Source organism: Peromyscus eremicus, chromosome 6 (genome assembly GCF_949786415.1).
Source record: "Peromyscus eremicus chromosome 6, PerEre_H2_v1, whole genome shotgun sequence".
Taxonomy (NCBI): domain Eukaryota; kingdom Metazoa; phylum Chordata; class Mammalia; order Rodentia; family Cricetidae; genus Peromyscus; species Peromyscus eremicus.
In genome coordinates, this window is record NC_081421.1 from 76,919,266 (window position 1) to 76,946,065 (window position 26,800).

At 50.0% G+C, this 26,800-nt stretch overlaps 1 protein-coding gene across 1 annotated transcript in view; it reads left to right on the forward strand.

Moving 5' to 3' along the window:
- The window catches only part of Syt6 (synaptotagmin 6), a 57,579-nt gene extending 31,018 nt beyond the window's left edge, over positions 1-26,561 (forward strand). Inside the window, exons 4-7 of the mRNA XM_059265991.1 lie at positions 14,311-14,431; positions 19,693-19,864; positions 20,942-21,092; positions 26,373-26,561. Of these exons, the coding sequence (XP_059121974.1) occupies positions 14,311-14,431; positions 19,693-19,864; positions 20,942-21,092; positions 26,373-26,444 (516 nt within the window). The 3' untranslated portion in view covers positions 26,445-26,561. The remainder of the gene's footprint in view (positions 1-14,310; positions 14,432-19,692; positions 19,865-20,941; positions 21,093-26,372) is intronic.
- Positions 26,562-26,800: the final 239 nt, after the last annotated feature.

A 26,800-nucleotide genomic window follows, 5' to 3' on the forward strand; every position in this document is an offset into this window, starting at 1 on the left:
GAACCCCAGAGCCCTATGGGGTTGTTTGCAATGGCTTCCATGCAGTGGACCCTCCTCCCCTTCGATTAAATAAAAGGCCAAGACCCAGCTCCTCACCAAACTCCAAGTCACCGAGCTCATTATTTATACTTAATTATGAGTGCCGGTAAAAGACGATCAAATTGCCTGGAAAATTTTAAAGCCAGGCAAACAACAGTTGATTTTGGAGAAAAGTAGATGGAGTAAAGATGGATACAGGACCCAAGAGTGGTGGTGCATGCCTATAATTCCAGCACTTGGGAAGTGGAGGCAGGAGGATCAGGATTTGAATTGTAGACATCCTCTGCTACATAGTGAATTCAAGGCAGCTTGAGCTACATGAGACCCTGTCTCGGAAACCGAAAGGGAAAGGGATGGATATGGGCTTTTAAAAAGCACAATGGCATAATTAGGATGATAGATGGTAACGAGGGGAAGGGCGTAAGCAGCCACGGAAACACTGTTGAGGACATCAAGGTGATGACTTCTTGAACTCCACGGTGTCAAACTACTGAGAAAGGTGGGAAAGGGTCCTCCCAGCTGAGACCGGAGGAGTTGGTGGATTACCTGCCCCTTGCTGCCTAGTGACATGTGACCAGTATCGTCTTGTTACAGACTACAGAGATCACACTTTAAGGGAACGAACTCTAAGGTTTGACATCTTCAACTCTCCCAAGAAGCCTGTAGGGATGGCAGACCATGTCCTTATTCCTCATCAAGACCTAAGAAAGACAACCAGAAAACCAAGTCCAGCTTTGTGGGCAATAGAGAGGCTACACTTGACTTGTTCAGAACTTCTTCACTGATCGTATCCTCGCCACAATGCTGGCAGCTGCATCCCAACAACCCAAGTGGAAAGATCTGTCCAGAGTGCTTCTGGCCTTTCCACACAGCTACTACATGTAGGAACGAGCTCTGACTCGGGGGTTCTGCCTGCTGCTGGAAGCTTCTTTCTGTCTTCCTTGAAAATGACGCATTGACCACAGGAACAGTTTAGCATCTGAGAAAATGGTAACAAAGCAGATAGTTTTCATGAGAAATGGCAGGCTGAAGCCAGAGTGTCACACTAGCTGTTCAAGTGGCCAAGAGGTGAGTCCTCCTGCAGTCTGTGACACAGGGTGACACTGTGCTTTAGTCTCTAGTAAAGAAGAGGCAGCAGGAAGACATGTTCTAAAAGGTCTAGTGCTTCTTGCTTCCAGAACACCAAAACTGTCTCCTCCCTGGGTCCTTAGCATCCTTTGATCTTCAGTGAGCAGGGGCAGAAGGGGGGCTGGAACCTGGGCAATCCTAGAGGAGGCTGGCAGGGATGACAAAGAGCCAGGTCTTCCGAGTTAACATCTGAGACCAAATCAAAATGGATCACTCAGGCAGTAGCGAGGCATTTAACTCCTCTGAGTTCCAAGACAAGGTGCCCGTGAGAGTGGGCGCCTCTGAGTGAAATGAACTGAATACATATTAATTTCTCAGCATGGTCCCTAGCTGATGCTCCACAACTGTGAATTCTCTTTCTTGACTTTGACTTTTATCATTTAAAAAAAAAAAAAAAAAAAGGTTAAAAAGTAGTAGAAGAAACTTCAAAATGCTGGCCAGAATGGCCTTATTGAAGTTGGTTCCTCTAACTCAGTAGTTCTTAACCTGTGGGTTGTGACCCCTTTTGGGGTCAAATGACCCTTTCAACAGGGTTTGCCTAAGACCATCAGGAAACACAGATATTTACATTATGATTCATAACAATAGCAAGATTACAGTTATGAAGTGTCAATAATTTGTGGTTGGGGGTCACCACAACATGAAGAATTGTATTAAAGGGTCGCAGCCTTAGGAAGGTTTGAGAACCACTGCCCTACCCAGCAGCAATGGTTGTCAGTTCCCTGACTTCACTAGTGCTTGTTAAAACAGACTTCTGGGACCGGCCCACTGGTGAGAGGTGATTCTGAGAAGCTCCAAGTGCTGCTGATGTTGTCCACCAAAGGAGTGCACCTGGGGATTACCTTAATAATTAAACCATAATGACTAAACACCATTACTTTTAAACCCTTTAAATTTGGGTGAGCCATTTTCTTGCTAAAAATGAACTCCCCAGCATACCTCATGGCACACAGGCGGAGGCCGGTGGTGATGCAGAGCAAACTCCTCCACACGGGCCAGGACCGGTCGAGGCTTCAATCATCAGGCTCTTGTTAAGCCCAACAAAGGAGAGGCTTGGTTAGGATGTGGTCACTTCTGCTCTGCCTTGGTATCTAACGACTTTGGTTACATTGGACCATGGTCTGTGCTACAGTGATCCCAACAGGGTCTGTCCCAGGGCGGCTTCAGAAGCTTGTCCTTCGCTTTCTCTATATACTGAGGCTGTGTTCATCAATAATGTGAGCGCCTAGACCCTACTTGCAGAGATTCTGATTCAGAGATCTTAGATCCCACTCGGGAAACAATCCCCCATCTCTTAAAAATCTATTTTCATTTAGTGTGTGTGTGTGTGTGTGTGTGTGTGTGTGTGTGTGTGTGAGAGAGAGAGAGAGAGAGAGAGAGAGAGAGAGAGAGACAGAGACAGAGACAGAGAGACAGACAGAGAGACAGAGGTGTGTATGATGTCTGTGGGCATGGGCATGTCATAGGGTATGTGTGAAGGCCAGAGGACAGCTTTGTGGAGTTGTTTCTCTTGCCTTCTACCTTCAGTTCCAAGGATCAGACTCAGGTTACCAGCCTGTTCAGCAAGCTCCTTTACCCACTGAACCATTTTGCCAGCCCTAAGACCCCCCACCTCCTGAAGCGACCTTCATGCAGAAGTCATGCCACTGCTGAGAAACACCTCCGAGGTCTGCTTTCTGTTATAGCATCCTGGGGAGACGGGGGTGGGGTGGGGGGGGAGGCAAAGCAAGCGCCTGTTCCTGTCACCACTCTAGTTTTACTTTACACTGATTGGAGATGGAATCCGGGGTCTACACAGGCCAGGCGAGTGCTCTACCACTGAGCCGCACCCCCAGGCCCCTTCTCAACTGTCTTCCTGTCACTGTCTTAGCCAGGCAAGAGGCCCTGCCGTGTGGAGCTGCTCATCAGTGCAGCAGATACTCGGCAGCGTGTGTAACAGACCAGGCAGCGTGCTCAGTCCTGGGAACACAGTGGTGAATAAAATAAAGGGTCTAGGGCAAGGCAAATGAAATAGCTGGGCGCGGGGCATCGAAAGAGCAGCCATTCTCCAGGGCTCACCCGAAGCTAAGCATGAGTATCTCGTTCGCTTTTGCCTCTTCTGCCTCTCTATTACCCTGGTAAGTCCCTGTCCTTTAGGAGCATACAGCAGCAGGAACGGTGTGCAAGGTCCTGAGGCAGGAGGCCCCTGGGCATGGGAAGAGCCAGGAGATAGTCTGGGCTGAAGTTGGCACCATTCATGTAGGCCCCTCTGTGGGGCTTGGCAAGAGTTTACAGCATTTCTCCCAGGGCAAAGTGTGTTAGTGATTTTCTCATGGTTGTGACAACATGTCAGGCAGGAACAAGAGAGGAAGGATTTATGTGGCTTCTGGTTGGAGGGGATACCATCCGTCATGGCAGGGAAGCATGGTGGCAGGCTGTGGAGGGGCAGCAGCCGGCAGCTGCTTGTTACATGGCGCCTAAGCAAGAGGCGGAGAGCTGGGCTGGATATGACTGTCAGTGCTTGTCCCTTCACAATGCACTTCCTTCAGCCCCTCCTCCTCCTCCTGAATGTCCCACAGATTCCCTAAAGAGCACCAGTCTCAGGGGATCAAGTGTGCAAAGGCACAAATCTATGGGGGGTCACTGCACACTCAACCACATCACGAGGGAAGCTTTGGATGGCTAGCTGGTGGGGCAAGGCCAGTCAGTCCTCTCCACGGTTTGAAAAGAATACTCTGGCACCTAGGTGGGAATAAAGGGAAGCAAGGAGCTCAGGCAGGCGTGGGAGATGTGCCTTGGCTTCCTGTGGCATGGGAGGTAGAGAGAGGTGAGGAACTCGAGATCTGGAGGCAGAATTTGCTTGGTGTGGTAAAGAACTCAATGTAAAGAACAGAGTGACTGGGCTTCATGTTGGTTTCTCGTTTCTGGCTTGAGCACTGGGGCAGATGGAAGAGCCGTTTACCAACGAAGAGAAAACAGGGAAATGTAAACGAAGGATGGAAAGCTCCACTTTGAGCACCTGTGAATTCTGAGGTTTCTGTGAGACAGCCAGGCAGTGGTTCTCAACCTTCCTAATGCTGTGACCCCTTAACAGTTCCTCATGTGAGGGTGACTCCCAACCATAAAAATTATTTTCATTGCTACTTCATAACTGTAACTTTGCTACTGTTATGGATCATAATGTAAATGATTGTTTTCCAATGGTCTTAGGCGACCCCTGTGAAAGGGTCCTTCGGTCACCGAAGGGGTCGAGATCCACAGGTTCAGAACCGCTGGTCTAGAGCCTAGGAGTGATGTCTAGGGGATCCATAAGCCCCCAGGAGTCATGACTACGGTGGTGGGTGAGGGGAGAAGACATTCCAGGCCTGGATAATGATGAGAACCCAGTAGGCAGAGACAGGGTCTCTAGGAAGAGCCACAGAGGAGCTGGGGAGGAGTAACCCATCAAATAGGAAGGGAACCAGAGGAGGTTCAGCAAGACCAAGAGATCCTGGAGTGAGAGAAGCAGGAGGCTGGTAAAGACGTAAACCTTCAGGGAGCCCAGCCCCAAATCTCCAGAGATGCTGGAGTCAGAGAAGCTGTCAAGCATGCCCCAGAGCTCTGTCTACTTGCCACCTCCAGGGGAATTGTTTGCAGAAACCTTCCCCAGCCACCCTTGGGGACTATCTACTTGGACCAGAGCATCCTTTAGAGAGACCCTGTCACCACAGCCAGTGAGGAACAGCGAGCTGAGATCACTTACTGCTGAGATGCCACCTTCTTCCCTGGGAAAACTGACAACTGACAGCCACCTACCTGGCAGACAAGTTGCAGGCAAGGAATGAAGACAGATTCTCATCATTAGCATCACTAATTTGCCATTTACTCCTTCCTGCCACCCCGGTATGCCATTAATGAAAAACTAATAGCAGCAGCAGATCTGACGGGAGCCACCCCCTCCCCCCCCCCCCCCCCGGGTCCCTTTTGGACAAAGCACCTTCTGCCACAGACTCTGGCTTTAGAAGGCGTTGCCTCCATCCCTTCCAGAACCTCCCCAAACTATGTTCTCCTCAAGCTCCCTTCCTCCCATGCTTGATCTACCCTCTCCCAGCTCCACCTACCTTCTTGAAGTCATTAGGAAGAGAGCTACCTTCCCAGTGTGATCCTGACCCACATGGCTGTCTAAAAGAAAGAGTGTGTGTGGAACTCTGAACCTCTTGTCAACGGCAGGTTCAAAAGGAAGAGGCTGAGGAGGTTTCCTAGGTGTCCCTCAAGATGTCCAGATACTCAAACATGTACCCCCCACTGATGTGTTTTAGTCACTCAGGGGGGGTCCCCTGAGATCAAGCACAGCTTGGGTGACCTCAGTCTTGCTCCTGGCACCTCTGTTCCCAGGAATCACCAGCTCTTCCACGGCCCAAGCTCTTGGCGTCCACACCGAAGCAGAAGCTAGAGAGTGTTGAGTTCCTTTAAGGCACCTCTGTTCTAATTGATCATTTATTCATAACCCGGCGCGGGCTTTGGGGCAGAAAAGCACTTGGGAGAGAGACAAGCAGGCAGGGAATTCTGAACACATAGAACCTGCCCCAACAAATCCAGCAGGAAGCACCAAGCAGCTAGACCCAGCAACCCAGCAACCCAACAGATACAGCCCACCTCTCCACCTCTGCCACCCTCGGCTTTCTCAATGAAGCCGTGAAAGCCCAGGCTTGAGGGACACAGGGAATCACCTCATCCCCTGGGCCTGATGCTCGCAGCAGGTGTCTCCAGTTGGCACCCTGAAACATATCCCCACCTCCATGGCTCACTCTCTCAGCAGGAAGCCAAGCCAGCCATGAGGGGGTGTGGCGTTCTAGGTGTCACTCACTTGCCTCTACACCAGCCCCACCATCCAGTGGGCCACCAGATCCTATTGCTTCTATCTTAGAGATAGCCTGCTTCTTCATTATGGCACGTGTCACACCTGTCCCTAGGGACATGGGAACACACCCTCAAAACAGGCCAGGAGGTCAGGGAAGGGTGCCCAAGAGGTGGTGACAGGACAGCTGGCCCGGAAGGACAAGCGTTCTCTAGGACAACCATCAGAAGCAGGGAGGCTTCATTTCAGGCAGTGGGAAGAACAAGGTGATGGCATTGAGGTGCAGAAGATTTGGGGACGTCTGAGGAGGGGGACAGTTGAGGCAGCACAGGCCAGTGCTGGAAGTGAGGACTCTTGAGCCTGAGTTCACATCCCAGCTCTGTCACTGAGAACTGTGTGTCCTAGGGCTACGCATATCACCTCCGTACCTCCGTGTACCTATGGGGGAAGGGGGCTGGGATGGCTAGTGCTAATCACAAACTTGACAGAATCTGGAATCACCAGGAGACTAGGCACGAGGCACACCTGTGAAGGATTAGGTAGCCTCTGGAAATGCCTAGGAAGGACTGTCTTGATTGAGTCCATTGATGTGGGAAGACACAGATCTTAACTGTGAATGGGACCGTTTCCTGGACATGAATCCCGGATTGCATAGAACGAAGACAGGGAACTGAGCATGGGCATGCCTACGTTGTTCTCTCCTTTTTTTTTTTTTTTTTTTTTTAAACTGTGGTTGCAATGTAACTAGCTGGCTCAAGATGCTCATGCTGACTTCCCAGCCATGATGGACCATAACCTTGAACTGTGAGCCAAACTAGTCATTTCTTCCTTACGTTGCTTTTGCCAGGGTCCCTCATTATGGCAACAGGACATAGTAACCAAGTAACTAAGGTAGGTGCAGGGTACCAACAGGACCCATCTCACGAGGCTTTTGTGATGACTAGGAGCTTGATGGACATAAGTACTTAGGACAGGATGGCACATAGTAAATACTCTACGATGTTCTGACTTTGTGGTTGGATGTAAGGCAACTGGGGAGGAATGGTGCAAGGTGAGGGGGGCTAGCAAGGAGGCACGGGCCAGCTCAGTAAGGAGCTTGATGCCACTCAGTTCTGGGGACAAAGGGTCTTCAGGGAGGGAGCTGGAGGCAGAAGGTGGAAGAGCCCCGTGTCAGAGCCACTGCTCATCTGTTGTATAGACTCGCGCTTTTGAATGACATTTCACTCGGAGAAGTTGTCCAGCTATACAAAACATATGTGAAGTGAGGAGTCACTGAGGAATTCTGACCAGAAGAGCAACGTTCTGGTTCCAGAAAGGACAGATCTGACGTGTGGGCAGAGGGGGTGGGAAGGTGGCAGAAGCCGGAGAGGCAGTGTGGGTCAGAACTAAAACAGTGCCACGGGGAGCGGAAGCACTTCAGGGCCTGGGGAAAGTCAACACAGCTTTCGTGAGAGAGTGGGGATCGAGAGTCATGCTCTCCCTTCTTTTCATGCCACCCATTCTTTCCACACCTGCTGAGGCCCTCCACCTGCTTCTATTCCTCCAGAGACTCTGCATTTCATGAGGGATGGTACCTGAAGACTATCAGGGCTTCCCTCCACCTCGCCATAGTCTCCTCTCAGCCTCTTCCTCCTTCCTGGCTATGCCTAGAACTAAGCCACACCCCTTCTCGGGGCACCAGGCCCGTAGGCTCCTCCCCTTCTCTGGGCACCAGGCCCGTAGGCTCCTCCCCTTCTCTGGGCACCAGGCCCGTAGGCCCCGCCCCTTCTCGGGGCACCAGGCCCGTAGGCCCCTCCCCTTCTCGGGGCACCAGGCCCCTGGGCTCCTGGCCTGCTGCCTTTTTACTGAGTGCTTTCCTTCCACTCTTGGCTCTTGTCGTCCCTCAGCTTTCAAAGCTACTCTGTCTGTTGTAGCCTTTCACCCCCACTCACTGTCCTGGCTCCTTGGATGCATCTGGCTTCATCTATCTCTGTCTCCATCCCCTACAATATAATCTCCCAGTGGGATTTAGTTTTGCCTTACACTGTCTCTGTCTCTGTCTCTGTCTCTCTCTCTCTCTCTCTCTCTCTCTCTGTCTGTCTGTCTCTCTCTCTTTCTCTCTCTCTCTCTCTCTCTCTCTCTCTCTCTCTCTCTCACACACACACACACACACACACACAGAGTAATTGTGAGATGAATAAGAGACCCACGCAGGAATGGTCTTCAGTGGGTGTCTGGGGAGTAGGGGACAGTGAGTTGAAAACAGAAGGAACAGATGTAGAGTCTCTCGTCACCTGAAGAATCAAGGACAAAGACTCATGTGTGGGCCACGAGGCACTCAGGGATGGGCCCTGCTCCTGTTGCCACCTCATCTAGGCTGCTGTCTATCCCCATCCCTTCCCTGCCACACCCTTTGGCTGTATGGAGCCTCTCAAGTCGAACTATGTCTTCACGTACTGCAGATCCATATACCTGGAGGATCTTGCTTGATCCCATCTGCTGACAAAAACCTTTTATTCACCTCTCTAGATCCTGTCAAATGTCACCCTCTCTGGAAAGCCTGCCCTGATACTTCTGGCTGAGTTTTCGCTCTCTCTACTCTCCCAGGTCCACCCAACTCTGTTATTAAGCTCACATTATTACACAAACCAGCCCTGACTCCCTTCCTCTCCTCTGTCTCCACCTGGAGACCATGAAGTTTCTATCACAGTAGTAATTAGAACAGCGAATCCATACTGAGCACTTACTCTGTGCTAAACACTAAGCCAAGCACTTTGCATGAATCACCTTATTTAATCTTTTCAATAACCCTAGGAGGTAGGTTGGATATTAGCCCCAAGTCTATGAAGGATTGCATAAGCTGTATTACTCATGAATCCGAGCTAGAACTTGGTCCCGGAGCTGCTTGATCCCAAATCCATATTCTCATCTACTATCTGTCAGGCCCTGGGCTAGGCATGAAAAAGTGAAATGATAAGTGAAGCCAGATCCCAAACCTACTCTCAAAGGGCCTACAAGCATCCATCATAACATCCCCAAATTAATGTTCAGGTTATGTGCTGTGACCCATGCTGTGAAGAGAAAGGCACAGATACCAGGGGAGTTAGCTTGGCTCAGAGGCTCCAGTCTCTATCTCTGATTCATCCTTGTGCCTCAGCCCTAAACCTCAGGCCTGCACAGAGGGGTTAATCACTGCATGCTTCTTTACCCATCAGAGTAGTCCTTTTGGCTTCTACCCCACCTCCCTTCCAGGTCCACTTGGCCCAAAGTAACTTAACAGCACTTCCTGGCCAGTGTCTCCAAGAGCCTTTTTAGGTCTCCCGTGGCTCTCCTGAAAGTGTAGCGGATGCTTCTCTGCTGATGGTGAGAGATTCAGACAAGCTACTTAATGATTAAGAGACTAGACGTGTTCTCTAAAAGATGGGAAGCATTGCTCTTGCTTTGCCCAGCCTGCGTTCCCCAGGCAGACTCAGGGCATGGATGCCACTCCTTGCCTGTTTAGGAAGCAGCATGATTAGCCCTGGAGAACAGCAAAACCTTTAGGGGGCTGTGAGAGCTAAAGGTTTGGAAGTGTTTGGACTGTCAAACGAGATTGCTAGGTTCCTTGAGACGGGCAACGGACACCAGTTCAGCATCCTTGGACCATCTCAGCAGGTGATGGTTGACAGATTAGAACTTCTAGGGTGAACGCTTAGGTCTTGTGACTTGCAGGATAGATATTGAGCACCACCCTTTCATTTTACAGGTGAGAGTTCAGAGATGTAAAGTGACTTTCTCAAGGTCTCACAAGCTAACCAGCAGCAGAGGAACTAAAAGCCTGGGTCTCTTGGATTGTGGTTCACTGTTCTTTCCTGGTCAGCATACTATAGGATTTATTATTACATCATCATCATCATCATCATCATCATCATCATCATCATCATTTACTATGTTTAGGCTTATGTTAAGTGCATCAAGGAGAAAGAGATGCTTTAATGATCTGTGGCAAACAGCTGCTGTGGAGCCTATGAAAGCAATGTCACAATGGATACGCCCTCAGAATCTTGCGGCCCAGGCATCCTGGACCCTGAAGCCAGGGAGCATGCTGCTATCATGGGCAGAAACATTGGTGGCTGGAAGATGTGTTGCACTTAGGACAGGTCTCTCCAAAAGCCAGTTTTCTGCTTCCCCTCCCCTGGCACCAGGCCGGCCTCCTCCCAGCTTCAGCCGAGCTGCTAGTCAGCTGGGATCAGCCCTATCAACCCCTCGGTTAGCAGAGGGGGCAGATCCGGTTTCTGCCACTTCGTGGACATCAGTGACCTCTCCCACACTGGGAGCACATTACTGCCCTCAGGCAGCCTCTGACATCAGGTGGAGATGAAAGCACCAAGGCACCAGCTGGTCTCCAGCCCCTGGTTTTTATTAAAGGCCAAAGTCTCAAACATTCCTAATAGGACAAAAGGCTGGCAAGGTGTGTAGAATTGGGTTGAAACCTGAGACAGGGGTCAGAGCAGAGAGAAGACTGGGGCCCAGCTGGGGCCTCCCTTCCCACTAGGTACGGGGACTACCAGCAAGGGCTGACTGGCTGCTGTGTGTTTACCTCCCACCTCTCCATTTACTCAGAATTAACCTACTTGGCTTGACCAGATACCCCAGCCCTATGTTGTCTGCCTGTGGAGTGGAACAACATTCTTAGTCCACCGAATCCCAGCAGCTAGCTGGCCAGCCGGCCTGGGAGACCCAGACTGCCATAGCAGAAGCCCCTGAAACTGGACTTCGGCCCCCAGACTCATTTCCTTTCTGAATCATAACGAGATTCTGGGCCAGTTTCTGTCTGGGCCACCAATGGAGAGTGAAGTCACCATTAGGTGTGGGCTTCTGGGGGTTCCATACTGCACCACACATCTAGCACCCACATGTCTTCACATCTCATGGGGAAGGACAGCCCTGCAAACCGAGGGGATCCCTTGGCCCAGTACTTCCCAGAGGGAGCCATCCTTGAGAGCTGTTCCCAGAGACTCCATTTACCCTGATGGATCCCAGGCAGGCAAAGCCAATCTCCCAGGTTCATACACAAACCAGCTCATATGCCCTGAAAGAGACAGCATATGGAAATGCCACCCTGCTCCTATGGCATGGCAATGATGGGGACATGGTGATAGCAGCCTTTGTTTGTTCCCTGTTAGAGGAGCCAGAAGTCTTCCCAAGGCCCTACCTCGACCATAGCATGGACACAGACATCCCTCCTGCCGGGAACCTTTTGGCTCTAAGGCAGTCATCCTGGCTTGCCGGCATCTGCAGCTCCTTGTGTGTGCTGTTGGCTGTCACCAAAGCACACGTGGTTTGCTAGGCAGGGATCCTCCACCCAAAGGGCCTTTTGTTAGCTACTCCATGGTAGGGGAGGGCACAAGTGAAGAGGTAAGTGACGTGGTGATTCCCAGGAGCTATTCATCAGCTATGGAGTTATCTACGCAAGGGGGAGAGGATTTCGGCCTACGTAACTGAAGATAGACACGTTATGTGGAACAGAAGTTGGCATGCGGAAGAGAGTAAATGAGGACGTGAGGTGGAACTCCGTTACTGAAAGCCCCCAAACAAAGAAGCGGAGTCTTGATTCGGAAGCCGAGCAATGGAGGAGCTGAGGTGTTTAAGCAGGGACATTGACATATGAGTGTCTGGCACTAAAGGACTTGCTAGTCACGCAGCCTCGGGCAAGTCCTTACCTTCAGGAACATTCATTTCCTCCGGTGTGAGGCAGGCATGATAGGAGCTCCCACCTGGTAGTACCAGCTAGAGCTCATGGAGAGAAAGTAGCTAAGGACTCCCCGGGCAAGCGGACAGCACGCAGTGCTGGCTCCTGTTCCTGCACCTAGTGAGTCTGAAACGGTGTCTGGGACTTTCGGCAGGGTCAGAATTAGAGCGCTGCTAAGGGAAAGAGGGAGAGAGGGACTTCTTCTTGTTTCTCACTGACTGCTTCCGTCAGAGATGGTGTGTTATCCAGACGTGTCACTGATCACACAGATGGACCCCAGGCACAGAAGGGGACGGTGATGTTCCCACAGTTCCAGGGCACAGGGCAGCTTCTGGGTCTCCCTCCCTTGATGAGGGGTCTGGGAAGATGCCTGAGAAAGGTGGGAATTTGAGCGCCATCATTGACTGGTTGACTGTGTGAGCATGGGGACAGTATCCACTCGGCCCCGCAGCATGTCTCCAGGAAGTATTCAGAAAATAAGAACAGGCCAGCCCGGGCTGGAGAGACGGTTCAGAGGTCAAGAGCACCTGTTCTTGCAGCCCACATGGTGCCTGACGACCGTCTCTAACTCCAGTTCCGGGGGATCTGACACTCTCTTTCGACTTTCATAGGCACTAGGTACACACACGCTGTACATGGACAAAATGCACACATAAAGTGGAATAAATGAATCTGGAGCCTGGGGCCTGTGCTGAGACACTTTGCTCAGCCTTGGTATAGGGAGGAGAGGACTGGACCCGCCTCATCTGAATCTACCAGGCCGAGCTGAATCCCCAGGGGAGACCTGGCCTTGGAGGAGATGGAAATGGGGGGAGGATTGGGAGGGAAGGCTGGGGGTGGGGGGGGAGGAGGGAGGACAGGGGAATCCGTGGCTGATATATAAAATTAAATTAATTGTAAAATAAAAAAAACTAAAAAAAAAATAAATCTGAGAAAAGAAGAATGAGGAGGAGGAGGAACCAATCAATGAACAGATGGATGTAGTCAAGGTTCACCTGACTTAACTGTCTAAAAATTCTGCTAGGATCACCTCCCCACAGTAATTTATTAACTCCCTTTTCTGTCTGACTTTTTTCCCCTTAATACTTCTGACTAATTTGTTTGCCTTTTAAAATATATATATATAGTGCCAGGCAGTGGAGGCGCACGCCTTTAATCCCAGCACTTGGGAGGCAGAGCCAGGCGGATCTCTGTGAGTTCGAGGCCAGCCTGGGCTACAGAGCAAGATCCAGGACAGGCACCAAAACTACACAGAGAAACCCTGTCTCCAAACAAACAAACAAACAAAAACCCCAAATATATATAGTACCTATGGCCCTAATTGTAAGCTCTGTGAAGGTAGGGGTTTTTGTCTCTTTGTTCTCTCCTGTAAATCAACACCCAGCATTTGGCAGGTGTTCAATAAATATTTTTGACTGAATAAATGTGTGGATGAATGAACAAATAGAAGGCCCTATCTGGAATCAGAACCACCTCCAACTCTGGCATCATCTTGTTCCTCTGCCTCCTCCTCCCCTAACCTACCTCTGGGAGATAGATCCATATCTTTGAATTCTAAGCCGTCTGTACCCCTTTCAATAAATAGGAAGCAGGCAGAGAAAGCAATCTGTTGAGGTGCTCTCTCCTACAACAGATGGGCATGCTTGCCATCTCTCTAGAAAGATGCTGTGACTTTCTAGGAAGGGACACTCTGCTCTCTCAGAAGCTTCCAGGGATCCCGAGTCAGGATGATTCTGGGGTAGGAGAGGCAACAGAGCGTGTGTGTATTTCTGAAGGATCATCACATTTAAGGGAAGAGGACAAACTGGATGTGAGGCGGGTCATAAAGCACGGGATGGCAAGTGTACATCTGGCTGGTTGGCAGAATGGCCTCAGCAGGGTATCGATTCCTTGCACATCTACTTCTAGACAGGAAGATAGAGCCTGGGGCCACGGCAGCCGGGTCATGAAAGACAATAAGCTGAGAAACAGAGCAGAAAAGAGTTGCAGATGTCCTGGAAGAAGAACGTTCCAGGGGCTGGAGCGTGTGTTCTGACCACATGACTGGATAGATGGGTCGTCGAAGGCTTAGTAACAGGGCAAGGGCATATAAACACCAAAGGTCTGCAGCCATGGCATGCATGCATAGAGCTAGTATCCAAAGCAGGATACACAGATGGGGCCAGAATCTGATCAGAAGCAAGAAGGATGGGCTGCCGGGCCGCTCTGGTGGCAGAGTGCTTGCCTAGCAGCTCAGAAACCAGTTATGATGCAAGCTTGTAAGCCCAGCCCGAACTCAGAGGGTAGAAGCAGGAGAATTAGAAGTTCAAGGTCATCCATAGCTGCAGAGCAAGCTTGAGGTGAGCCTCAAACTGGTCTCAAAATTTAAAACAGAGAGAGAGAGAGAGAGAGAGAGAGAGAGAGAGAGAGAGAGAGAACACTGAAGAGGTGAGTATTTGAAGGGGCATCACTGTAATCATTGCCCTTGGTTCCCAGTTACCCCAGATGAGACCAGTCCCTTGGGTCTTAAACTCATCGAATCCTGCAGTTCCGAACACTTTGAGCTCCAGAGTTCCCCACAGCCATTGCCAGGAAAGCAAGGACACCTCACCTGCTCTTTCATCTGCTTCTTTTGCAGGAAAGTGTGGACCTGGGAGAGATCATGTTCTCGCTCTGCTACCTGCCCACAGCAGGCAGGCTCACCCTCACAGTGATCAAGTGTCGCAATCTCAAGGCAATGGACATCACAGGCTACTCAGGTACCTCTCCTAGCCGGGGCTTATCATTTGGCCTCCCTGAAGTCCACACAGTAGGATTTAGAAGAGTATTCAGGAAGAAAGGGCAAGAGTTGCCACTCTCCTTAGGAGGCAAACTGCCTGCGTCTGAATCCCCCTCTGCCCCCTCCTTCCTATGTAAAGATGTGGATTCTGTACTGGTCTTCTGCCTCTGTGTAGGCATAGATCTGTCATGACTGACTTGAAGGAGGAAAAGATTGTTTGGCTCACAGGCTCTAGGGTGTCAGCCCGTAGTCATCTGACCCTCTTACTTTGAGCCTGTGGTAGTCCAGTACCTCATGGCAAGGAGACCTGTTAGGGGAACCTGTTACCCTCGTACCAGCTGGGAAATAAGGAGAGAGAAGTGGGATCAAGGTCCTAATATCCCTTTCAAGGGCATGTCCCTAGGAGCCTAGAGTTTCTACCATGACTAGTTCCACAGGCTGGGGACCAGGGCTTCAATATCCTGGAGGGACATTCAAGATCTAAATTGCAGCAGTTTTTTACATCTGAAAAGGAGGAGTGTCAATCCTGTGCACTGGTCAAATTCAGAATATGCTCAGTAATCCACACACTTATAGGTACTCAGTAGATACTATTCTTAGTATTCTTAGTATTAGTCTCGTTGTTGGGGATGGTCAGCCTTCCCAGTTAATATGGGGCTCCAGAACTTACAGAAGTTATGTGGAGTTAGAATGTAAGTGTTAGCAGGTTCACCCAGGCCTGGGGCGGCAGTCTGCAAACTGCATTCACCAAAGGAGTGGATACACTGGAAAGCAAAGTGCATTTGGGTTCAAGTATTTGTGGTTTTCCTGCAAAGCTCCTGCATCAGTCTTAGCACCACAGCAGCTGCGTTGAATAGAAATCTAGTGCAGTTCCAGCCGCAGGGAGACGCTTGTGTGAAGGCGGCTGCAGAAACTTGCAGACTTGACGGGGTACAAGAGATTCGGTCCTTCCTGCCGCTCTGCAGGTTGCCATAGGGCAGCGGTTCTAAACCAGTTCTAAACCCCTTCGGGGTTGCATGTCAGATATCCTGCATGTCAGAGATTTACATTAAGATTCATGACAGTAGCAAAGTTACAGTTATAAAATAGCGATGAAAATAACGTTATGGTTGGGGTTCACCACAGCATGAGGCATTGTATTAAAGGGTCACAGCATCAAGGAGGTTGAGAACCACTGTCATAAGGGAACTTATCTGTGTTTTGAGTTAACAAAGCAGTAGCTTGAGGCCTGGAAACCTCCTTCCCCACTGTGAGTTCAAACGGCCCTGAGATGTGTATTAGTGAAGCCTTCCAGAGAATTTCCCAGAGAGCATGGGGCTGCATCAGGATGCTGAATATGGGAAGAGGCTTGGTTTGTTTCCTAAGACCTCCATCCAGTCTTGAAATGATTCTGATTATCAGTGTAAAACCATATGGAAGGCATCTCTGACCTTGAATGAAAATACAGAAAACAATTTTCCAAGTGTTTCTTTTGTGTTCACTATTTATTTTCCTGGAAATATGATTACAAGTGCCAGGAAAAGGTGATGATAGTGGGAAAAAAATCATAGTGGCACACATCTGAATCCCAGAGTCCGGGAGGCTGAAGCAAGAAGACTTCAATTGGAGGGCCGTCTAGGCAAATAGCAAGTTCAAGGCCAGCATCAGCCACGTAGTGAGACCCTGTCCCCAAAACACAAGAGCCAGGTACGTAGCACAGTGCTAGAGAGAGTACTTGCTTAGCATGACTAAAACCCTGGATTCAGTACCCTCCATGGCAGAGAATAAAACGAGAGAGAGGCTGATGGTCCAGCTGAAAACATCTGGGCCCAGGTACACCCTATGAAGATGGAGGAAGAGGTCTGGGGACTTGGAAACTGAGTTTTCTTTGAATCCTTTCAAGTCCCTGCTCCAGCCTCCCACAGTCACTGCAGTGCCCACTTGAGTCCTCAAAGCCCTCACCCAGGGCCCCCAAGCAGCTCTTCCTCCCCCAAAGCATCTGACTCACATCAGGATGCAGCAGAGAGCGTCATGAACCTCTGCTGACATGGGAAAAAGCTCTCGGCAACAGCAAGCCAGCTTCCCCCAAATACAGCCAATGTAGATTTCATTTTAATACCAAAATAAGTGCACACGAGGACAGAAATTCACTAAGGACTCTCAAGGCGGCTGAGGGAAATAGGATTCTGCTGCCCTAGTCCCCAACACTGTCTTCTCTGTTGTAATCAAATTGATGTGCTAGAGAGTGATCTCAGAGGGAAGCCATAGATGATAACAAGGACTGCTATAAATCAGAGGGTTTGGGGTGAAGCGATTGTTTTTAACGTTAAGTTCTAACCTCTCCCTCACAGCTTCCCCTTGTTCCTACCTGGGTCTGGAATCCTATGTTAAATCTCAGCTGGATTCTGTAAATGCAAGGGCCTCCTTTGCACCTGAGATGCATATTTTGTTCATTGAGATGTGCAAGTCTCTGGAGCAATGCGTGAAACATCATAAGCATTCATGAAATGTGGACTAATGAATGAGCAAGTGAACGGTGAATAAATGAATTTACAGATAGCATATGAATCTGGCCCAAGGTGATGAAGTGGATACCCGCATGCCCGGGGCGCCTTATGATCTGTTTGTGAGGTTGAGGTTGTGGTTGCTTTCAGCCCAGACAGGTCTGACATTGGACTAAAGTGGAAAGAAAACAGAGCTCCTTAATTTGTGTTCCAGCCTTAGAGGTCTGGCACTGACCTCTAAAACCAAAGATCTTCCTCCTCTCTTTGATCCAAACTAGCCCAGAATCAACTATCCAAGCCTATCTCCTAGAACCATGAGAATAAAAGTGGTACAAAATAATTAGAAAAACCAGTATGCTACAGAAGTGTGGATTAACCCTTTTGTCTCCGATGCCTTTGGTTTACACTGCTTTGTATCTAGTGGTCAAAAGTGACTTTGGAGTCAGGCCTGGGACCAACTTCCCAGGCAAATCATTTAATCTCTCTAAGCTTCCATTTTCTGCCTATGAAATGGAGATATCAGTGATAAATGTTTTGCAGGGGAGATGGAAAGTAAACCTGGTGATAGACATCTCTTATCATAAGAACATGTACCAAATGCTGAATTCTGATGACTCCCACACAATGAGGCAGGAATACAGTGCTGGGCTTTAGGCCCCCTGGTGCTCAGGGCATCATAGAGAAGAACAGACCTCAAGGATCATCTGGGGCCACCATTTCACTCCATGCCACAGCCATTTCCCAGAAGCACCCTGGGGAGCAGTCATCTCTGCTCTCTGATTAGCCTCTTGGATGCTGGTGAGAGCTCAGTTCCTGCAGAATGAAATCTGCTCACTGAATGCTATAAACCAGATATTCCTTGCATGGATGGACAGAGCTCAGAAAGAAGGCACCGGCCCAGTGGCTCATGGGACAAGTGGCTGTGCCTGTATTTTCCTTAAATGGAAGTGTGTTCTGAATGGAGTGTCTGACCCCAGGAATAGAGGAGGAACAAGGTGGCGCAAACCTAGAGACACTTTCTAAAGCAGTGTGTAGCTGGAGAGACTTGAATATTAAAAGATGGGTCTTGGGCTTGGCTCTTTCCACTTGTGGTGACCTGAGCAATGTCCTGGGGAATAACTATAGGGAAGGGAGCCTGTGGGAACCAGACAGCTGTAGCATCCAAGCTCTCAACACGTCTTCCTCTTTACCAAATGCTCCCTAGAACGGGGGGGGGGGGGGGGGGGGGCCCTGAAAGTGTATAGTCAGGACAGGAGGTTGATTAAATTCCTCATGGTCTCCCCAGCTCCTCCATAAACCCAAGTGTCCCTGTGGCTAAGGCACAGCTGCCACCGCCATACTGGTTAGTCAGCAGCTCCCTTGGACGTCTATGAGAATGCTTTCAAGGCTTGGAGCTCGGTTGGGCTCATCTCGTGGGTGTCTAGTTTTTACTCTAAGTGGAGCCTTCATCTGCCCTTTCCCTACATGACGCCAAACAGTATGAGGCCTAGTGGGTGCTCAGGGGTCCTGGAGGCACAGCTGCTTACCTCAGAACTACAAGGCCAGGAGCGGGGCTACTTTGGCTCGTGCCTCCTAACAAGTTCACATGCGCCTTGGCTTCTGGACAAGAAGGTGTCTGAGCACATCGAGGTCTCAAAGCTATTATTACCTGTGAATTGTCTTTTTTCTTGAGCTGTGCAGCATAAATACTAATTATGATGGTGACTGAGACACCTGTGCTATGAGATATAATAGGTGTCCCTTCATCTGGATGAGTAGAAAATTTCAGGGTAGAAAGATGACCATGAAATACCCATTCAGAGAGCTAAAGGGGAGAGAAGATTAGGAGGAACATGGGAGTTTAATAAAAAGACATGTCTTTGCAGCATGGAGAGAATCCAAGATCCCACTGAGAAATAAAATGTCAACCAGCTGCCCCAGTCTTTGGGGATTGCTCACTCACTCTCCTGGCCACCGTTCCTCCTTGCTTCACTGCTCAGAAGTGGCCAGGAAATGGCTTCCAGGGAAGCAGCGGGCAGGGCCACTTCTCTGCTTCTTGATTCCAAATGGAAATGAGATTACTGGGACAGTGGGACCCAAAATCATGCCTTTGAGTGGGAAGGAGAGGAGCGGCATTGTGACTGATGCTGTGGCTTCATTCTAACACGTGGCTGTTCCTTGGGCAGCACTGAGTCCTATTTTTACCCCCTTTATCTTTTGGCTAAAAAGCTGGCACACCTCCAGAGAAAATGATTCTGTATAGGTTGAAAAAAAAACTAGGGCCTTTGTTAGCGTCAATGCTCTCTTGAGCTCTCCAGCCACGGTGCAGCTGAGATTCAGGGTTGGAAACTACATAACCATCGACAAGTGTCTTGTCTAAATTGGGGCTAGTTTTCCTATTAGTGACACACCATTAGGCATTCTCCCAAGAATACAAAGGTAGCTAAAGACTGCGTTTATTAAGTGTGGAGCATCCTCAGAGACAGGTGTTCTACATAAGTACAAAGTGACTTAATTATCTTAACCCACCGATCCCATCTGATGAGCAGCCGTGGGTCCAGAGATTCAGTCCCTCTGCGACAAAGGCTGTTCAAGAACATCTGTCTATCGAGGGCTCACACCTGTCATCTCAGCACTTGGGAAGGCTGAGGCAGGCAGATGGTTGTGAGTTTGAGGCCAGCCTGGGCTACAGAGTAGAGCCTGTGTTGAAAAGCAAACAAACGAAACAACAACTATCAGTTTAACGCACCATGTTCTTGCACTGACCTCACTGGCACAGATCCCTACGTCAAAGTGTCCCTGCTGTGTGACGGCCGGAGACTGAAAAAGAAGAAAACAACCATAAAAAAGAACACCCTCAACCCTGTCTACAACGAGGCCATCATCTTTGACATCCCCCCAGAAAACATGGACCAAGTGAGCCTGCTCATCTCTGTTATGGACTACGATAGGTAGGTGCCTTCCCAGAGGAGAATGGTTACCTTCCTCCAATGCAGCATAGGGGCCCTTGACCTTAGACCTGTAGTTCAGGGCCCATCAGTTTCAAATATGGCTCCACTTAAGAAACACATGGGAATTTGAGGAAGAACATGGGCTTCCCCTTACCAAAAGCTCCAATTTCCCTTCCCAGTCTGCTCCCATCAGGGATAACTCTACCTGCCAGCTTGCTTGAATTCATCCCTGACTACTTTTCTTCTGCTTGCCAAGCCCCGTCTTCTGCCCTTTCAAACACCTCTCTAGCATCTCCTCTCCTGCAGGATGGCTCTGCAGCCCTCATCACCCTTGGCCCTAAGTCAGCCACCGCCTGCCTGGACACTTTGCTCCTGGTCCTGCCCTTTTGAAAAACCATCACTGGCTCCCATTGTCCAGACCTCCAATAATCTGGACCCCAAATTACCATCCCACTAACTCCCCTGCCCTTTCTTTTCTCTTTTTTGGATTCTTCCCTCTTAAGGCTGGCTCAGATCCATTTTCAACCACTTCATCTCCCATGACTCTTCTCCAAGTATCGTTTTAGCTGAAGGATGCAGAAATCACACAATAAAGCCTCAACCTTAGATTTTTAGCTCGGGTTCTCAGGCATAGTAGGTGCTTGATGAACATACTTGAGGGATGATTTATGTTCTTGCTGAGTGAATAAATCGAAGCCTAGCCACTAGCGGTATGGAGAAATGATGCTCAGGGCAGGTTGGTTTATTTCCAAGTGCTGGGATCTCCAGAGAGGTTGTAACATGCTTCCCAAGTCAAATAAGTGAAGAGTCGGGCTCCTAACACCCAGCGGGGCCTTCTGTCACTGTTTCCTGAGATTCCAAGTAAGTCTGTAGCCTTTGCTCCCTTCTTTAAGTCCCTTACCATAAGAGGTTGGGCAAAGCCTCAGGGCCACTGGCAGCTGAAGACCCTGATATGCATTGATCTTCAGAGCTCGTGGTTCTGAGTTAGATGTACTAGACAGAGTCCCTCTCCCAAAGGACCTCTCTTTCTGGTAGCATTTTGAATGACCAATACTAAGACCTTTGTTTCTCCCTCAGAGTTGGCCACAATGAGATCATAGGAGTCTGTAGAGTGGGGATCAATGCTGAAGGCCTTGGCAGGGACCACTGGAATGAGATGCTGGCATACCCACGGAAGCCCATTGCACACTGGCACTCCTTGGTGGAGGTAAAGAAATCCTTCAAAGAGGTGGGTGAGGTCGCCTGGCCATTGCCATGTTTACTGCATGATGGCGTGGGCTGGAGAATGGCAGACGGCTGCTGGGAGTCCTCCGCCTTTTATGGAAAGGGACACGGGGAACACCCAGTGGATAACACACAGATGAGAAAGAAGATGGAGGCTGCCTGGCAAAGTCCCTGAGCATTGTGAGCATTTCAGAAGTAACAGTGATGGGCTAGGGATGCAGTTCAGTTGATGCCTGGCCTAGCATGCATGAAGCCCTGAGTTCGAGCTCCAGCACTGCCTAAAGCCAGGTGTGGTGTGGTGGCCAGTGTTTGGCAGGAGGAGTCATAGCTTAAGGTCACCTCAGCTTCATAGCAGGTTTGAGGCCAATGTGGGCTACACAGGACCTTGCCTCGAAAAATAACAAAGTTCAAAAGCAACACCGAGTTCTTAATGGAAAGTAAGAACTCTGAAGAAGTTCCCGGAAGTCCATTGTGCCAGGCCTGAAAAGCTTTCAAAAGCTCCTGGGCCAATTTAGTCCTGTAGGAGTAAGCCCCCAGGGGGTGAGGTCAGAATTGGCAAGGAATTCCACCTCCATCAGAACAGTAAGTTCCCTGAGGCTCCAGACAGCTCCTGCTTGGCAGGCCATCTCATCCACTGAGACAGCCAGCGAGCACACTTCCATCTGCTGCACGCTGCTTCTTACTGTAGCTAGGAGGGAGTACGGTGTCACGTGTCACACACATCCCCTGGCTGAAACTGGAGGCCTGCATTCTAACAAAGCCGGGCCTCCAGTCTTGGCCTCCTCTGAGCCCATCACTCCTCTCTCCATGGCAGCTTTGAGGGATATTTATTGTCTGTCCAACCTGCACCAAACCCAACAGATGAAAGCTCCTGTGCTCTTTCCAGACTCAGGACACATCTGCCTGGACACTTTGCTCCTGGTCCTGCCCTTCTGAAGAACCACCACTGGCTCCTATTGTCCAGACCTCCCATAACCTGGACCCTAAAATACCATCCCCCTAAATCCCCTCCCCTTTCTTCTCTTGTGGTCCCCAGGCCTGCTTTTCCTCAAATGTGCTAGGATTTGGGTGCTGGGGTGGGCAGTCAAGCTTTTGGCTTCGTTTTCAGTATCTCATACCCAGCTCATCCTGGAAAGCCTGCTGATAATTCCGCCATCCTAGTAGGCACTCACTATGCCTAGAGAACTGTACAAAATAGGAAACCTTTAATTTCAAACTAAAGAGTTCTCCCTTCTTCCACATGGTCTTTGAGAGTGACCCACTTTTCCCACTCCGATCAGAAAAGGCACGGCACACCTGCAGACCCCCTTCCTTCCTCGGGTGGGTACAGCAATCCCAACTATTGTCCAAGGTGTCGTCTCCAGAAAGAACAAAAGCTAAGGGGGTTGGACATGTTGAAATCTATTGGAGAAGGTGGCTTCCAGGGAGCCAGACTAGTCAGCGTACCTGCCCAAGCCCCGAGGCAGAATCGAGGAATAGGCCAAAGATCCTGCCAACTCAGGTCTTCCCATCCAGGCTTGTGGCTGCCCAGCTTTTACCACACCTGTGGTACTTCAGTGAGAGACCAGTCTCCCAGGACTCCTCCTCCCTTCGTGGAGCCCTGCCCTCTCAGCCAGAAGACTCTTCTGGCTGAGTGAGGGTCCTACTCCCAGTCATATGTAGGCTCACCGGGCAGAGCACTAACCAACCTGAAGCCATTCTTGCATCCCACCGAAGTCCATGTGGATTCAACCCGGGGACAGGAAGTGATGCCTTAATCCCCCCCCCACCTCCGGTGTTATAATATTGTGGAGACATTTAAGAATAGAATTTCAAGTAGTTTGGGGGCCTGGCATGGAATGTGCCGTAAGAGGCCTTCGGTGTGCTGTGACGCTTTAAGTAATTCACTGCCCTCCTCTGGTCCTTGGTTTCCGGGTTGATAAATGAGAAGAAAAGACACCCCGATCTCAGCTGTTCTGATGAGTGCTAACTCTCAGGGGCAAATGGGCCCAGGAACCTCCATGTTGAACCACAGCTGTTTCTCTAATCTGCAACCTGCAATAGAGAGTCACGTTGCCAGGCCCTCCCGCCCGCCTCTGACAAAAGAAACCACCAGAGCAGCAGCGGCCGGCCGGAGCGAAGTGCGAAGTACCTGAGCCGTGCCAGGCCCTGATCCTGGAATCGTGATGAATACTGTCTAATTAAGCCAAATAATTGATTCCAAGGGCCTTTTCTTTGAGAAACTCCAACTGTCTGGTCCAGATGACAAAGGCAAGATAAAGCGGAGCGAAGCCCTTGAAAATGAATATTTGATGAGACAGTAAAGGGAAAGTAACTGTATATGGAAAACGAAAAAGAGATTAAATTGATTCATATCCTTTGGGTTTACTTTTTTCCCTTGACCTGGCGGCGGGGAGAGCGCCCCTCCCCCCACCCGCTCTCCTCTCGTTTTTTCTTCTGCTCAGAGGATTGCTTCTCTCTGCGAGGAGACGCTGAAGATGACATTTGTCTTGGCAGCTTAGGACTCCGGCAGTCCACACCGGGGTGGTTTTACTGCCCCTCTCAACACCCACAGTTAACGCACCTTTCTAAAACTGCGTCTACAGCCTTGCCCGGCTAATAAGACCTTGTCACTCTGTTCCTGGGCTTCTTTTCACCGGTGTCCTCCAGACATCCCGTGAGCTCACACCTTGCCTTCTGTGGGACTGGTTAGCTACAAACTCAGATCTTGTATTTGTGCTACCCATAAAGAAATCTTCCCAGCTTTCGAGATGATGAATGGCCTAATCTCTGCAAAGCAGTCCATGTTTGTCTCACACCTCTCTCAGCGGAGTTTCCAACGCTGTGATCACTTCTTTTTTATTAATGAGAACAGAGAGCACCCTGCACGCTCGACTATTTGGGGTTTAAAATTAAGGTTGAGGGAAACAAATTAACTGGAAAGGCATTTCTTCCCTGATTGGATCTCTCATGAATAAAAGTCCATTAAGCCATAACCAGTACCCTTCCCTCCCAGCGCTACGCGTCACTGTCGCCGCCCCCCCTCCCCAGATGGTTTGACCGGTGACCTTATTCAAGGTGCTTCATGAACAAAGGAGCATGTTCAGATCATCTGACATAGATTCTGAGATCGCAGTTGGAACATTACCCATTTCAGTACAGCAAAGGACCCGAGTAGGACACAGCTGCCCCAGAACAGCGAGCTCCCCGTGTGCTGGGGACAGGTTTTCTGTCATTTTAGAGCTACCTTGATTAGTCTGCTGGAATCACTCGCCTTTGCATTGTCCATGAAGCCCATCTCTTCCCTTTATCTTCATAGGAAAACTCAGGGGCCGGGAGCGGGGCCAGTGTTCCTCATTAGTTCCAAATAAACAGTTATGCTCTGCGTGACTGCTCTCTGGGCTGCCATAGAAGGGAACAAGGCCCTTCGCCTAGTCATCTCGTGTTTTCGACCCTGACCTGGCCTGTGGGTCAGGCTGTTTAAGTGGCATGCTTGCCCAGGGGAGAGTCCCGTCATTGCTGTGTACCTTACACTGACTAGAGGTGGGAAGGGAGTGATTTGGAGTTCTGCTAATGGAAACACAAGGAACCATCTCAGGTCACCTTCTGGTTAAGAAACACTGGAGTCAGAAGTCACAGGGGGCTCAAGAACCAGGCATTTATGTATCTAAAATATTTCACCAGGGAACCCCTCGGTTGTGATTTCACTCACGTGGATGCTGCAAGCGGAGAGACAGCCACTGGAGTTAGGAGTAAGTACCTGGTGTGGACCTGAAGAGGTTAGGGTTCGGCTTACACTGTGTGTCTCTTTCCTCCCCTAGCGGGTGGTCACACGCCAGCACAGTGGCAGGATGGCCTAGAAAGGACGGTGTGTTGGGAGTGAGGAGACCTGACTGGGTCCTGGCTCTGCCCCTAACTGTCTGGATCTTGACTTCTCTGTGTTTCTGTTTGCTTACTTGTGTCCCAAGTTCACCCCTGGTTCTAACATACTGAGATAGTTCAGGTCAGGGGCATGCCGTGGCTGTCATCCACACCTCCAGCCCTTAAGGTGGTTGTAGAAACCTTCAGTGTGACTGTACAGGGAGAACTAAGGAGAAAGTAACCCAGAGAAGAAGCATGGACTCTCCTTGGCCCTGTAGGCGTCCCGTTTACTGTGGAGGCGGTACTGAAGCTAAATGGTCTACTTCTCAGGTATCTCAGCTCCGTCTGGAAATGGTTGAGAAAGGGGAACTTTGTCCTGGATTCCTCCCACAGCATTCGAATGCATGCTCCCTCGGCTCCATCTCTTCAGGAAAGAGATCCCTATAGCTCATGAGAAGCAGAAAGGCGCTGGATTTGTGGTTCAGAAAGCCATCCAGACCACTTAGCGCTCTCTCTCTCCCCCCCCTTCCCTCCTGCCCTCCCTCCCTCTTCCCCTCTCCATCCCTCTCTCCCTCTCCCCCCTCCTTCTGGAGCCTGCTCTGCTGGCAATGAGAAAGCACTGGTTCTCCCAGCCACAAAAGATTGAGTGAGCAGCGGACACTGCCTCACTTTGAAGTTAAAGCCCTGCCAGATAGGTCAGGAATATTCACAGGGTCAGATCTCTGCCCAGAAAACATCACAAACCTATGACTGGCTTTTATATCCAAAGAAGGGTCCAATGGCTCCAGGCACAGGTCCATCCATCCTCTGCGCTCCTTCACTCCATTACGCCTCATTACATCACCCACTTCAATGGGGCTCCGAGGGGCACAGGGAGGAGGGGTGTAGAGGGAATGGGCGGGGCTGTGTCTCCTCACCTCCTGCCCCTTCACAAGCCAGTGCAGACGCTCATAGGATGCCTTAAGACTGAAGAAGAGAGCCCCAACCGAAGCAGCACCAGGGTTACTTTTTCCTGTGTTAACGGCTCCCAGACAAATCACTAATAATTCGTGATCGCAGGTTCTTGGCAGTAAGGGCACATGCTGCCTCTCTTTGCTGCTAACATAATCTGATTTTCAGTGTGTGAAAAATGGCCAAAGCACTCAGAAATGGTTCAGTCATAGCACTGCATTAACACACACACACACACACACACACACACACACACACACACACACACACTCCATATCGTAAAGGAAGCTGAAATTAAGTCTGCAGTAGATCTTTTCTAAAAAACCAAGCATTGCAAACAGCTCTGAGCTTGTATCTTAGTTTTGCATGGCTGACAGCAAAGGTCTAGAAAGCTTACTGAGGCCGGGAGAGATGGACACAGTGCATGGGCCAGCGAATCTGAGATATCAATCCCCCCCCCCCCATCAATAACCGGGTTTTCTTCTCCCCACAGTGGCAGGGCCGAGCTGCCAGCTTCGACAGTGAGAGCTCATGCCCATCTCCGAAACCACCTCCGACACCATGAGCCGCACAGCCGAGCCACACAAACGGGACTCAGCAACGTTCTTTTCACACTTCTTCTGGTCGTCCAAACGCAGTGTTTGTGCAGTCACGGTGATGGCCGCCGCCGCGCCGCCGCCGCCGCAGCAGCCACTGCCTGCAGCCCATGGTCTTCACTGCTCCTGTGCGGGGGCAAGGCCGAGACACTCGTCTTTTGTGATCAGACCTGTCTTAGTCTTTTCTGTCTCCCAAGGTGATGTTTTCGTGGTTTTTCGCTTTGTTTGGGTCTCCTGTCAAGAAAGAAAGGAAAACACAATGGTTAGAGATATAAAACAAAGAGTGGAGAGCCCAGAAGTTGGTTCTGGGACATACAATGTAAAA